General features: G+C 36.4%; 1 protein-coding gene across 5 annotated transcripts in view; it reads right to left on the bottom strand.

The window, feature by feature from the left end:
* The window catches only part of LRRC69 (leucine rich repeat containing 69), a 129,712-nt gene that overhangs the window by 98,496 nt on the left and 16,124 nt on the right, over positions 1 to 15,092 (bottom strand). For all 5 annotated transcript variants that reach the window (XM_074386881.1, XM_074386880.1, XM_074386884.1 and 2 more), the window contains exons 4-5: positions 6,475 to 6,601; positions 3,955 to 4,027 (exon numbers count right to left, since the gene is read on the bottom strand). In XM_074386881.1, the coding sequence (XP_074242982.1) occupies positions 3,955 to 4,027; positions 6,475 to 6,601 (200 nt within the window). The remainder of the gene's footprint in view (positions 1 to 3,954; positions 4,028 to 6,474; positions 6,602 to 15,092) is intronic.

Here is a 15,092-nt window from a genome sequence, read left to right on the forward strand (position 1 = left end):
CACTGAAAACTATAAATCATGACTGAGAGAATGTAAAGGGGCTCTAAATAAAATAGAGATGTATTATATTCAGGTATAGAAAAGAAAAATATTGCTAAGATATCAACTTTTAAATACTGATCTATAGATTCAGTAATAGATCCAAATAAAAATTCCAACAGCTTTTTTTGTATAAAACTTGACTTGGGCTGGGTGCAGTGGCTCATGCCTGTAAACCGAGAACTTTGGGAGGCTAAGGTAGGAAGAATGCTTGAGCCCAGAGTTCGAGACCAGCCTGGGAAACATAGTGAGAACCCATCTTTAAAAAAAAGAATCAATTTTAAAATTGCTACAGAAATTCAAAAGACCTAGAATAGTCAAACATTATAAAGAGGAATAAAATCAAAAGACTCACATTACCTGATTTCAAAGTTTATAATGCAGCTACAGTAATCAAGATCACTGGTATTGGAAAAATGATAGTGCTATGGTCTGAATATTTGTGTTCCCTAAAAATTCATATGTTAAAATCTAATCCCCAATGTGACAGATATTAGAAGATGGGGCCTTTGGGAGATGATTAGGTCATGAGGGGGTAAACCCTCATAAATGGGATTAATGTCCTTACAAAAGGCCCTAGAGAGCTTCCTTCCCCTTCTACCATGTGAAGCTAATAAATGCAACAGTTAAGTGAGTCTCAAAAAATATGCTAAGCAAAAGAAGACAGACACAAAAATGTATACACTATATGATTCCATTTATTTAGTTCTAGGACTAGTAAAACTAATATGTAAAGAAGACAGAAATCAGAATATTGACTGCTTATGAAAGGTAAGAATTCACTGGAAGGGTGCATAAGGAAATTTCTCGGCTAAAGAAAATGTTCTACATGTTATTGGTGTGTATACATTTCTCAAAATACATTGTATTGTATGCTCATTAGTTTTATGTAATTTTTATTCAGCAGGAAAAAAAGGCCATTATATTTGACTATGTAAAGGACAATAACAACCTTTGAAAATGATCTATGGTAGAATGGAGAAAAGAGAAGAAAATCTACAATGTCTTACACAGGAAGCAAAATCAATAGACAGAGAGTGCTTTAGAGAGAGATAACAAAGAAGCAAGAGAGAAAGGAAAGAAATAGACCAATGGAGAGAAAGAGGCAGAAAAGAAGAGAATTGAGGGAGCTCAAATTTTCAGGAAAGTAGGAAGTAAAGTGCTTTGCAGTATAATGGGTCAAAGAGGGACAACCCAGCGTTGAAATGGAGTGAAAATGTGTGAAGCAGGTCCTGTGGGGAATGGAATGGGAAATTTTCCTCATTAATCATTTTTATAATCATTATTTTTATTTACTGTGCTCTGATTTACTACATTATGGGAGATGGCTTTTCATTTTTTTTTTAATTTCAAGGCAATAAAATGAGCTCAGACCCTATCACTCATTTGTCTGTCATTCATTTGTGTGAGTAAAGAGGAGGGAGAGAAATGAGTATCTGCCATTGTTCCTGTTTCCACAAAGTGGGGAGATGTTCTACTTTTCCAAAGGAAATCTACAAGAAATATACTTGCAGCTTCTCCCTGACATCTGTCTTCCCCAGAAGACTGAAGAACATCTTCACTGATTGGCAAATTTGGAGAAAGAACTGAGCCTGCTGACGAGTCCTTTACTCTCTCTTCCTTCCAGACTCATTCTGTCACCAGGATGCCTATGCTCTCCTCTTCCTGTGCCTCTCAGCAGCACTGCCCATGACAGAGTTGTTTACTGGTAAAACTCTTACCTGTCCAGGTTTGGCTCCAAGTCCATGAATCAATATTCTGGAGTTTAAACAAGCCAAAAAACAAAACTCCCTTTTCCCTCTCCTAAGTTTTAAACAAATTGTGAAAAAAGATATGGGAATTAGAGAGAAGGAAATCAAACATCAGCACAGAACTGGCATGATCACTCCAAGTCCCTGCTAGCCCTCCTCTGAATTAAATATACCACCCCTTCACAGCCTTTCTTTCTGAGGCAACCGCTTACTTCGTGGCAGAGCAAGAGGAGAATGCCAAGCTACATGTGCTCAGTGCTTTGCCTAAATCCACTGAGAAGTCATTCTTTTGTCTCTGGAAATGAGTGAACAACGAGAACTGAAAGAAGCTAGAATAAAAATAACAACCAATAATAATAAAAGCTAACATCCATTGAGTACTTACTCAACCCTAATACTTTTTATGTCCCAGGCTCAACCCTAAATATCTTGTATGGATTTGCTTATTTAACCATCAAATCGATCCAATAAAGAAAGTATTATCATCATCTTTATTTTGCAGATGAAAATGTTAAAACATAGGAAGGTGAAGAAACTTGTCCAGGATCAGAAAATGGAATTCTGCTTAGAGAGATTACCAATCAGTTGACACCTAGGATATGGCCAGAATAGAGACAACCCAGAATTAATTATAAAATGGAGTAGACCTATATACTTTGCAATCTACTTCAGAGAAAGCATTCTTTCATCTTTCTAACATATTCCATTAGATTTATATGATTCCTTGAATATTGTACTTTGTATTCCAAACAGAAATAAGTGTATGAAGTTATGAAATCATGTTATAGCTGCAAAAACTTTGAGGTTCATCTATTCAAAATTATTCCTTTAGAGATGAGAAAGCAGCAGTACTAAGCAGTTAAATTATTTGCCCAAATGCGTAAATCTAGTTGTACAGAGATATGCCCTGAACCTCATTCATGAGATCTCCCAAGGAATTTTTTAAATTATATCATCAATACATAAATCAATTGATAAACTGAATAAGTAAAAAAACAAGCTAACAACTATTAGCATGGCATTTTCATTGCTGCAAATATTTATCTTCTAAAAAAATTAGATTGATTCAATTCTTTTCTAGTCACACTTACTCAAAATGTTGATTTCTTATAAAAAATATATCTGGTAGGCCGGGTGTAGTGGCTCATACCTATAATCCCTGGATTTTGGGAGCCCGAGGCGGGTGAATCAAGAGGTCAGGGGATCAAGACCATCCTGGTCAACAAGGTGAAACCCCATCTCTACTAAAAATACAAAAAAAATTAGCTGGGCATGGTGGCGCATGCCTGTAGTCCCAGATACTTAGGAGGCTGAGGCAGGAGAATTGCTTAAACCCAGGAGGCAGAGATTACAGTGAGACAAGATTGTGCCACTGCACTACAGCCATATATTTGGGGAAAATAATGCATTGCCTAGAGGTATAGACAAGTAAATTGGAATAGACAGGTGCTGCAGAAAGCCCCTTGTTGAGGACTCTTCAAAGTTTGGTATTCTCTTTTAAAACTCTGGATGCTCTTGCTCTGTGATACATTTGTTTCTGTTCAACAGGCAATAAAGGGAGTCTCCAAAGTAAACCTGAACAGAGTTATCTCTCCATCTGTCAGAGGAAAAGTCCAAGAGGGTGTTTTGCCTACAGAAGGACAAGGTCCTCAGGTGGCTCCAGAAAGGCATTCTGCCTGTGCAGATGTGTAGGATAAGGAAAAACAGCATTTTTTTTTTGGTTAATGACAATAAAATGTGGGGTTTTTAAAAATGAAAATGACATAGCAGTTTTAAATCCTTAGTTTTTATATTACCTTTTCCATCAAGCTCAAAATGGTTTACAATACACATGTGAAATAACATTTAACATACCCAATTCTGAGGCTGACCAAGCTCCAAGAACCTCAGAGTTGGGAAATTAATGATACCATTAGCTTTAGAACTTTGTTTCAAAGCCCCATGTTTACACTAAGACTACCAAGTCATGCTGTTTCTCATTTCTACAAAGTGCTTAAGGAATCATCTGCTTAAAATTAGTGGCTTGCCTCAGTCCTTCAGATCCCTCTTTGCTATTTATACACCCCACAGGGACTTGATGTTAGGCATTACACTTTCAGATGACCAGGGTGGGGATAGAGAGGGGGTGTGATTGTTAACCAAGTCTTGCTATAAACTAAATTACCTGCTGACTTCTTGAGGAAGCTGCGTAAGATGATTGTTGTTCAGATTAAGCAGGATTAAATTTTGTAAGCCATCTGTTAGAAAATAATTTTAGTCACTTTAGCCATCTGTTAGATAATTTTTCATCACTTTTCTACATACATTTGTTTTTCCTTTAGTTTTTACGTTGGTCAAGGCTCTTTCGTTGGTGGTAACAGAAACCCTCTTAAACTACCTCAAGTAAAAAGGAGAAATTTATCACAAAGTTACAAATCTAAGTCACTGTGCCTGAGGAAAGAGGATGCAACCATGTTCATCACAAACTGAAATCAGAAGCTAAAAGGCACCCAGAACTTAAGAACGTATTCTCTGAGTATCTCTGCAGAAAATAATAGGTTAGTTCTTCATTACAGCTTCTCTCATTTTAACATTTATATTCTCTTACCTGCTCTCTTTTTCCTCCCTCTATTCTTTCTGTTTTAAACATGTTTGCTCTCTTTTTCTATGTACTCATAACCATATCGTAACTTCTGAATTTGAATGTTCACAGACAGGGAAGACAGAGCTTTCAAACTCACATGCCTACAGGAATCAAAATGATAACCTCATGCCAGGTCAGACAGAGCCACCACCATTCAGCCAGCTCTGACAACTGTCACATGGGAATGCAACTGCAGTGTTGCTATATCTTTCTTTTTTGAAACATTTTTAAAAAGAGCCAGAGATCCAGACTTCTATGTGAACTCTCCTGATTTGAAAATGTGAGTACTTAATCCAAAGTTTTTTAAAGGCCAACAAAATAGAATCAACTTACTTATTAATCAGATTCAGTCCATGGGCTACCAGTTTGCAACTTCTGCCTCAGGTCATGTAATTATCTCAAACCAATTTAACTGTTTTAGACTCTATTGCAATCCCCAAAAAAGAGGAAATACGACAAACTTAGCTTGTGACCCAAGTCCAGCCTGATCAATCTGCTCTGGTCAGGGAAACAGGGTCATGTAATGCAACAAGGTTGTTCAGACCCATGCTGGGCAGCATTAAACTCCCTGATATCAAACTGCTTCTGACTGAATCATCAGGACCTAAAATAGACCATAACGTATGTCAATCGTGTGGAATTTTCAAAGTTCAACAACTCCAAATCAAGAATGTTCCCAATACAAAGAAATGATAAGTGTTTGAAATGATGGCTATGCTAATTACCCTGATCTGATCACTATATATAATATGTATCACAATATCACTATGTACCCCATGAGTATATACAATTGTTATGTCAATTTTTAAAAATAATTTTTAAAAAGAAATATAGAAACTGAAGACATTCAAAAGCACTTTGAATTTTATATACATATATAAAATATATCTATGTAGATATAGAAACAGATGTATATATACCTAACTTATTATCTCAAATTTAAAGGCAACATGATAAAAAATTCCTTATAGAGCCTTAAATTAGTATAAATTAGTATGCTCAATATTGTTTATGTACATCAGGTTGTACTTAAATTTGTACCCTCAGTATAGGTCATAAAATATTACTATCTATTGATTTGCATGACCTTAACTTTTTTAGTATAGGTTTTCTTCCAAGGTAAATTGTAACTGAACTCTGATCTATGGCTTTCCGTATATAATGTGTTCAAGTATCAATAACTGTTTGTCACATCTATTGTTTTGGAAAAGAATATTTTTCCAAGATATCTGACCTAAGATTTTAAAGTACCTTTAAAAAGACAGTACTAGAGTCTTCTTGTTATTTGCCAAATATAACCCCAAATTTAATGCTGCATTCAGTAATGATGTTAATAAATTCTGTGTGAAGATGAAAATGATTATATATAGCACCTGTGTGTCAAAAGTTCATAGAAATCTATAAATTTTATAATATTTCTCTAGTTTTACTACTAAGGGCCAACATAGAAATGGTGAAGTACCTTACATTAAGGTCAATAAAGCTATAAAAGCCATCTAGATCTCTTGTCATACATTTGTCCTTAAGCTCACTCTAGGAATATTGAATAAAAATAGTCTCATCTTGAATGGAGAAATTATTAGTTAATGGGAAAAAGAAAGAAAAATGTGTCACTTCTGGATCTCATATCTTTTCTTTAAAATCATTCCAAATTGATTTAAATTTAGCATTTTGTTCAAAAAATGTGACAATATCTAAGAATAAAAAGTGAAAAGAACGAAGCTACGGTAGAGCTTTACTTGATTTGACTTTCAAATAGAATTTCTCTGGCTCTGGAAAAGGGTCCCCAGATTCACGAGTCTGACTTTATACTGATTCTGCAAAGGGGAAAATTCATTTACACTGATGCTTACTTATTTCCTTTGGTCTACATGTAAATAAACATATGATACAATACTTTATAAAAGTGTTAACTCCTCCTATGTTTCAAGAATAGTATGTAAATACCTCCAACAAAAAAAAGATTAAGCATGCACAATTCTTTTTCATTTCAGTCTCATCTTATTAAATATGAGAGATTAAATTTGATGTTATAACATTGCTCCTTGTTGAATAACTTACCACATGCTCCAGGTGCAAATCTACAGATCCTATTTCCAGATAAATGGAGATTCTTCAGAGATATAAGATATTTCATCTCTTCCGGAACTTCTTCTAAAAGGTTGTTTCCCAGATTTAGTGTTGTTAACTGCAAACATATAGAGGTTTAGTTGACCCATATTTATCCACTTTCAAATGAAAAAAAAAAATTAAGCCCCTTGCTCAAATCTATGTAACGTAATAAAACTTCAAAATATTCTTAAACAATGATTTCACTTATATGTGAAATTATCTTTATAAATAAAGCTCATTTGAGCTTCATGCTCAATTTATGTTAATTAAAGCACAATTTAATTTTTAATTGGAGCACTTAAGTTAATTAAAGTTGTGTTACAAACCATTCCAAGGATATGTAAAAACACAACCTATGATCCATTTCTAAATCATTTGAGCAACTTAAGAGTATCCGAACATTGTCACCCATAGAATCAAACATTAAACACTCAGCAAAGGGACTAAGTTCCTGAAAACAGAAACAGGGCCAAAGATCTGAGGTCCTCCTGACATACTACTCTCAAATGAGCTCTCATGCAGGCCAGTAAGACTGCTCTATTACATGTTTACAGCCTGGGGGGGCCTTAACTTTGATGTCACTTTATGTAATGACAAAATTTAGAAAAGAAACTACTGAAATGGGATAATGAGGGTAGAAAAGATCTACTCTATAGGTATCTGTCCTGCTGATGACAGATTGGTTAGGCCTAGGAAGAACTGCCCATAAGAGAAGTTAAAAAGTTTCTCCTTGGTGTTGTAGTTCAATAAATCAGTGATACAGAATTGTTCCAGAAAACGGTAGTAATTTTCTTTGTTGTAAAATGTAATTGTACTTTCCAAAATACAAAGAGTCTTTTATTTTACTCCCAAACATAATTTGCTACTCAGGTTCAATTACCAATTGCATACTGTAGAATTTTAAAGGTAAGAGTAAAATAAAAGGAATCATGGAAGTTTTAACAAACTAATGAATTTACATAAAAAAAGAAATGGGCTGGGCACGGTGGCTCCTGCCTGTAATCACAGCACTTTGGGAGGTTGAGGCAGGCGTTTCACCTCAGGTTGGGAGTCTGAGATCAGCCTGACCAACATGGAGAAACCCCATCTCTACTAAATACAAAATTAGCTAGGCATGGTAACACATGCCTGTAATCCCCAGCTACTCGGGAGGCTGAGGCAGGAAGGGTCGCTTGAACCCGGGAGGTTGCGGTGAGCTGAGATCACGCCATTGCACTCCAGTGGGGGCAAGAAGAGCAAAACTCTGTCTCAAAAAAAAATTAAGAAGAAAATTTAAGCCATTCACAATTTATATTGAATTGTCACCTATTACTTGTTATGGATGTAAGACAATGTTTTAAATTAATACAAAGAAATACACATTTATATGCTTACAATGAAATTCCTTATCCTAAGAATTCATGGTACAGGTTTCACTTGCATATGTGCTTTGACCTGAGAATTACCATTATCCTAATTTATAAAAGTATAATACATCTACTACAATATTGGAGGCCTTCTTCTATTGTAAATGTGAAGTTAAAATACATTCATGTAGCAATTTTATCCAGTCTATAACTTCATTAGTTTCCTATAACTGCTATAAAAAATTACCACAAACTGTGGCTTAGAATAACACAAATTCATCTTATATTTCTGGAAATCAGAAACAGTCTCACTGACTAAAATCAAGCTGTTGGTAGAGCTGCATTCCTTTCTGGAAACTCCAGGGGATGATCTATTTGCTTGCCTTTCCTAACTCTCAGAGTCAGCCTCCATTCCTCGGCTTATAGCTCCCTTTCACTTTTAAAGCCAGCAATGGCTGGTTGAGTCTTTTTCAAATCACATCACACTAATGCTGACTCTTCCATATTTAAAAACCCTGGTGTTCAAGGGTTCAAGGACACTGGGTCCACCTGTATACTCCAGGGTAACTTCTCAATCTTCAGGTCAGCTGACTATCCACCTTACTTCTAGCTGCACCCTTAATTCCCCTTTATCATATAATCTAACACATTCAGAGGATCTGGGGATTAGGTGTGGGCATCTTTGGGGGTTTGTTACTTCGCTATCAAAGTGACTACTTAAAATCTCTTTTCCAAAATTGAGGTCGATTTCATTCTTTTGCCAAAATTTGGTGAAACATGTGCAGCAGTCTAGCAGTGCTGAGAGTCCAACAAAAGCTCCATGAGGAATGGCGAGAAAGAGTGTGTCAGTCTTGTGAAAGTTCCAAGATTTTACCCAGTTTACAAGCTAACAAGTGAACTTGCCACAGTTTCATGAATGCTGGTGGAAAACATGAGACTCTGGGAAAGATACAAGGGACAGATTATTACTTAGATCAATAGAAGTGTCCAGAATATTACTATTTTTGCACTGGAGATGTAAAGAATGCAAGAGATAACCTGGACGTGAAGTAGGCTGTGTTACTGAACAGGAACAATGAGTTTAGGAACCCTGAATCTTTCATGATGAGCAGTAACCATGCCTTGCCCTTTGCTCCAGAGGGAGACACTATTTGTAATTTCCAAGGCTATCTGCTACGTAATTATACTGGAAAAATTAATCCAAAACAAAGCCAGCCAGTGCCTCTGTTTACAGGATGTGCAGAAGTGTGAGACTCATGGTGAATAATCACCCCCAAAAAAGAGACGGTAACATACATTTTAAAAATAAACAAGAAACAGCTTGTAATATCCCACACTATCAATGTTTTTCTGTATATTTCTAAGGGCACATACTGTTCAGTGCTCATTTTACATGTTATGTGGTAAGTTCTTATGTAAGAGTTAGATACATTTTTGTCACTGTTTTACAGAATATAAGAGTCTGGCCCAGATCATGAAGGTACATAATAACTAGGTTTCATGGTATGTCAAAGGGAAATCACAGATTATAATCAATCTTGACCGTAAAGAAGGGTGTGTTTTAGTTTTGGTTTAGTTTTTGTTTTTTTTGTGTGTGTGGGGGGGGTTGATGCTTAGAATTATATCCATAAACGAATTGTTTTAAAAATGCAGTCTAAACTGTACATCTTTTAAATAGATACATATCTCTTAAAGCAGGTGGGTCGCCATTCATTTATTCACTTATTTAAAAATATTCATTGTATGCATAAGATATGTAACATCTTTGCCCTTAAGGCACTTACACAGTAAGAAAGCAATGATCCAATGAATAAACGGCTAAACAAATGAATATAAAAATAACAGACAGTATTAAGTGTTCTAGAGACAATTTAAAGAGTGAGAAGAATGTGATTTGTTGATCAGGGAAACCTGTCTTAGAAGTTGATATATAGACTGAGATCTGAGTGACAATAAAGAAGAAACAGTCAAAATAAAGACTCCAAAGCAAGCACATTCTTGGTGAGGCTGAAGAGGCCAGGAGGTGTAGCTGATGTGGCTGAGCACTGCAGGCAGAGGAACAACGAGCAAAAGAGAGGTTGGAAAGCTATACTTGGGCCAGTTTACATATGGTTTCCTAAACTGCAGTAAGGAGTTGAGATGTTACTCTAAGTTCAGTGAGAAATGATGGTAGGGTTTTAAGCATATATGTAACATTACTTGACATATGTTTTAACAGGATCATTCTGGTATCTACAGCAGAATCTTCAGAAGCAGCAAGAAGTGAAACACAAAGAGGTTAAAGAGGCAATACTGCAATGGTGCAGGCAAGAGGCAACAGCTTGAGCTAGGAAGCGGGTGGTGAACCTGGAGAGAGGTGGATGGGTTTGGGATATGCTTTGCATGAAGAGCCAGAAGGTTGTAAGATGTAAGAGAAATAGAAGAATCATGAGTAACACCTAACTTTGGAACTTAGGCACCTGAGATGGGGAAACCAGGACAAGGACGGGTTTGGAGGAAGGACAAGGAATCAAGAGTTTCGTTTTATCCATGTTAAAATTAAGATGCCCTTTAGATCTTCAAATGAAAATAGTAGGAATTGTAAATGCAATTCTAGGGCTCTCCGGAGTAATCAAGGCCACAGAATAAGTTTGTGAGCCTTCAGTAAGTAAAAGGCATCATTTGGGATTGTAACATATGAGAATGTGAGCCCAGCAGAGGAAGCAACTGAGGAGTGGGTGAAGTAGAAGGGAAAGATAGGCCACTTAAAGCATCTGAGACAACACATCCCACAGCTGAGGAGTGCTCCATCCTCAGCTACCATTTTTACTGTGAGGACTTTTTCCTGCACCCTTCTCAGAAGAATTTCCTTTAACTTCAAGGAATTCCAGGCTTTACCTGGAAGGTCATGCCTCTGCTCCATCCTCCCAGACAGCCCCTACACCACGACAGATGCCAGGACATAACTGCCCAACCCCTTTGCCTCTGTGCTGCAGGGCATTTCCAGAGCTCTGGAGGGATTGGGCTGAAACTACATTTCTCCTGGAACCACCTCTTTACCCAGATTCCTTCCCTGCCCTGTCCAGATTCCCTCACTCCCAGACAGGTTTCTTCTGAGAGAACTGTCTTAATAAATTACAAAAATCTATGTTTCAGGATTTCCAAGATATATAGTGTAACAGAATCCAAGGGAAAAGAAAAAGAAACAAAAAATATTTTAAGAAGGAAGATGTGGGACACATCCCAGGGGAAGGTTAAATAAAATTAAAGCATAGAAATAACCACTGGATTTAGCAACTAGAAAGTCATTAGTGACCTTGAAAATAGGGGTGAAGTGTTGGGGAAGAAAGTCTGATTGAAGTGGACTTTGCAGAAAATCTAAGAAAGAAAAGACAATGATGAATAGACAATTCTAATAAGAACTTTTGCTATGAATGGAAACTAGAAAATGAAAAAGAAACAAGTATTTTTCCGCCCTCAGACAAATGATAGTATAGCTTATTTATGTGCTGATGGAAAAATCCTACTGGGATTACAAACTAATGCCCAAATACAGGGACATTCACAGAATCAAAATCCTTTAGAAGATAAGATAGGTCCAAGGTACAAATGAGTCCTGGCCTTAGGTAAGAGTAAGGGCTTTTCATCAAGGGTAGTAGGAAGGAAGGTAGGAATGGGTGATTGAGGATCAGCTAAGTAGATGAATTCCTGATTAAAAGATGGGAGAGTTCCTGAAAGATTTCTGTTTTCTCAAGGAAATATGAAACAAAGTCATCTGCTGAGAGGAGAAGATTAGGAGGCCTGAGGAAAAGAAAAAAGTCACTTTGAAACGCAATCTAGCAGAAAGTAAGTTGGGTGACTGGCAACCACAGTTGGTTATCTCGTCCAACTTAGCTCCCAAGATGTTGTAAAATGGCTAGATGAGCTAGGAAAACACATTTTATCTGGATAATGCATTAACCACATGGCCCTTTGGCTAGAAAAGGGTTACCATATGAAATTCTGAGCTCGGCAACAAATAATGTAGCTTAGAGAAGAGGAAGAGGGTTCATATAAAAATCTCAAATTGTTAAGGATTTCAAAGTCAAAACTAAGATGAAGTATTGGGACTGGGATTTTTCTTCATAGCATAGGATAACCAAAGGAAGCTTCACTGATTGCCTTTAAATTCATAAAAGTCTCTTAAAGACTAGGTAGTAGCATTTACACTCTGTCACCATAGCAAATACATCAGAGCTTCAGTGTAGATTACTTAAATTATACAGAAAGGTCCAGAAACACTGTAGCAAGGATTGAGTTACCTTTGAGAAATACCTCAAGCCCCAACCTAAATGTTTCATTAATTCAATTATGTTTATGACATGTCTATTATGTGCCTGGTACTATTTTGAATGCTAGAGGAAGGTGAACAAGACACACAAGATCCCTCTCTACAATGCATGTATGTTGGGAAGTGAGAGACAACAAAAGTAAACAAACAGTTTGTTAGTAGTTAGTCTGAAATCTGAAAGAAAGAAAACAATATAATGTGATGAAAAGTAACTCAGGGCTAGATTGAGTCATTAGAGAAAGACTCTCTGAGAAGATGACATTTGATATAAGATAACTGGGATGTTTTGACAAAGTTGTTTCAAATGGTGTTTTACTAACAAAGAGCTGCAGAAATAGCAGATATCCAGAAAGAGCGTACACAGTGTTTCATTAGTAACATTCTCTATGGTTATGTGTAGTTACTGAAGGAAGGCTTTAGTCATATGACAGACAACTATTTGATAAACTTTAAAGCTTGCATATCTTCAATAATTTTACGTAGAATGAAGTTCTATTGATATTCTTTGTCCCTTGGAAATTGGTATGGTTATAGATTGAAAGACACCATTGCTACTGATACACCCATGAGCCAGGGAACCATAGCATCTCACCATTAGAAGAATTTTTTTTTTTTTGAGACAGTTTCACTTTGTCACCTGGACTAGAGGGCAGTGGCACAATCTTGGCTCATTGCAACCTCTGCCTCTTGGGTTTAAGCAATTCTCATGTCTCAGCTTCCCAAGTGCCTGGGATTACAGGCATGAGCTACCATGTCTGGTTAATTTTTTTTTTTTATATTTTTTGTATTTTCAGTTAAGATGGGATTTTGCCATGTTGGCCAGGCTGGTCTCGAATTCCTGGCTTCAAGTGATCTGCCTGCCTCAGCCTCCCAAAGTGCTGGGATTACAGTTTGAGTCACCGTACCCCGCCTAGAAGGAAATTTGCAAGTCACCTAGACCAACATACAGAATGCAGGTGGGCAATCATATACCTTCCCCATGAACACACCCAATAATAGGCAGAACTTTTATCTTGTTAGGAAAATCTATCCATCTATCTAACTTTTTAATGTTTAGGCTCTCTGAAATTTCTACCCAATTCTCACAGCAATCATAATAAATATTTGTATTCCTTCTCTCTCACATAACAATTTTTCAAATTTTTCGAAGATTGCTATCATATTCCCTCTAAATTTGTTCCATTTTCCCCTTAACTATTTCCCTCAGGATGTAATTTCCAGACCCCTGACCATCCTGACCACTCTCTAATTTTTGTGAGCATCCCTCTCTGAAAACATGGGGCCTATGGTGAAACAGGAAATGAGATCTCATAGCACATATGCTGCTGGGACCATGGGTCTCCCTTAGGCAGATGATAACACTTCTATTATGCAGCCTAACATGGCATGTACTCTTTCAGCAACAGGGCACATTGTTGGTGCATAATTAGTTTTGTCTGTGGCCAATAAAAACCCCTAAGTTAGCTGTCAAGCAGATATCCCACATCCTGGACTTGTGCAATTGAATTCTTTTCTTAATCTAAATGTAGGAATTTACATTTATCTTTGTAAAAAAAAAAAAAAAAAAAAAAAAAAAGTCTTGTTAGTTTTGGCTTCTAAGTTATCTCCAGTGGATCACTCTAAATTCAAAGTATAAAACTGGACAATGCCCCCTGAACAAACTAGATCTGCTTCTCCCACTTCTCATAAACCTAAGGTAGCCAAACTTTGGAGCTATCTAGAACTTCTTTCTCTCCCTCCACCTAAATTCAGTCTGTCACCAAATTTTAGTCTTAAAAATCCTTTTAGATGTACCTTTTTCATTTCTTTCTCATCAACCTAGTACTTATTGCTGCCTGCCTGTAGCATTACATAGCAAAAGATGCAAAGAATGGATGTATTATGACTTAAATTCCCTTTATTCAGTACTACTAGATTATATCTAAACTGGTGCCCAAAAGATCAACCCATAATTTCTTTACTCAATATGTCCTAAGTGTTTCCAACCTCGCTGTAGATAGCCTTTTCTATGTCTTTGTATATCATCCAAATATTGTCTCTCTATCCTCTTACTAAATTTTATTTGATTTGTTTGATTGTATTGACCCACTCATAACTGAAAGTTATAGTCTATCTATGGCATGCCTCAAAATAGGCATGTGCACTTTCTCTTACATCTTGGATATGAGGCGGACATCTCAATGTCCACTGATGCCTTTGGATTATAGAGTCTATGTTCAATGTACAGTGATTTTTTATAAGTATGAGAGAAGACAAGAAATTTAAGAAGAAGACAAGAAATTTAAGAAGACAAGAAATTTAAGAAGAAAACATACTGACTAATCTATTAATGACAATACTAATGACTTACATTTAAATTAAATTTAAATTATCTGTCTAACATACAACACACTGTGCCAAGCAATAACCCTGATCTTACGGAAAAGGGATCTGAAGTCCAGGCTATGATTTAGGGTGAAATGATGTAAGTTCACTCTATGGCTTATATTCATAACTTCTACTCTCCACTGTCTTCAATAACATACTACATATCTTTAAAAAGAATTTACTATTGCTCAGATGGTCATACACATGCACATGATACATATATATGTATACAGACATATATGTTCACACACATACACATGCTCACACAGACAAATGGAATACAACACATGGATTTCTCACTTTAAATATCCTTGTCCTATCATGTGTACACTCTTGAGTCTGTATTGTGCAGGGGGCAAAGCACAGGCTGTCCGCTATGCAATGTACCGGATATGTGATCGTGGGCAACTCACTCAAATTCCTAAGCCTCTATTTCTTTATAAAAATTGGAATACTAGTATTTACTTCTTAAGATTGTCTAAGGATTAGAGACAGTTTAATAAAGTGCCTGGCCAATAGCATATATTATAAAATCCTAATCTTTT

Source organism: Saimiri boliviensis, chromosome 15 (assembly GCF_048565385.1).
Source record: "Saimiri boliviensis isolate mSaiBol1 chromosome 15, mSaiBol1.pri, whole genome shotgun sequence".
Taxonomy (NCBI): domain Eukaryota; kingdom Metazoa; phylum Chordata; class Mammalia; order Primates; family Cebidae; genus Saimiri; species Saimiri boliviensis.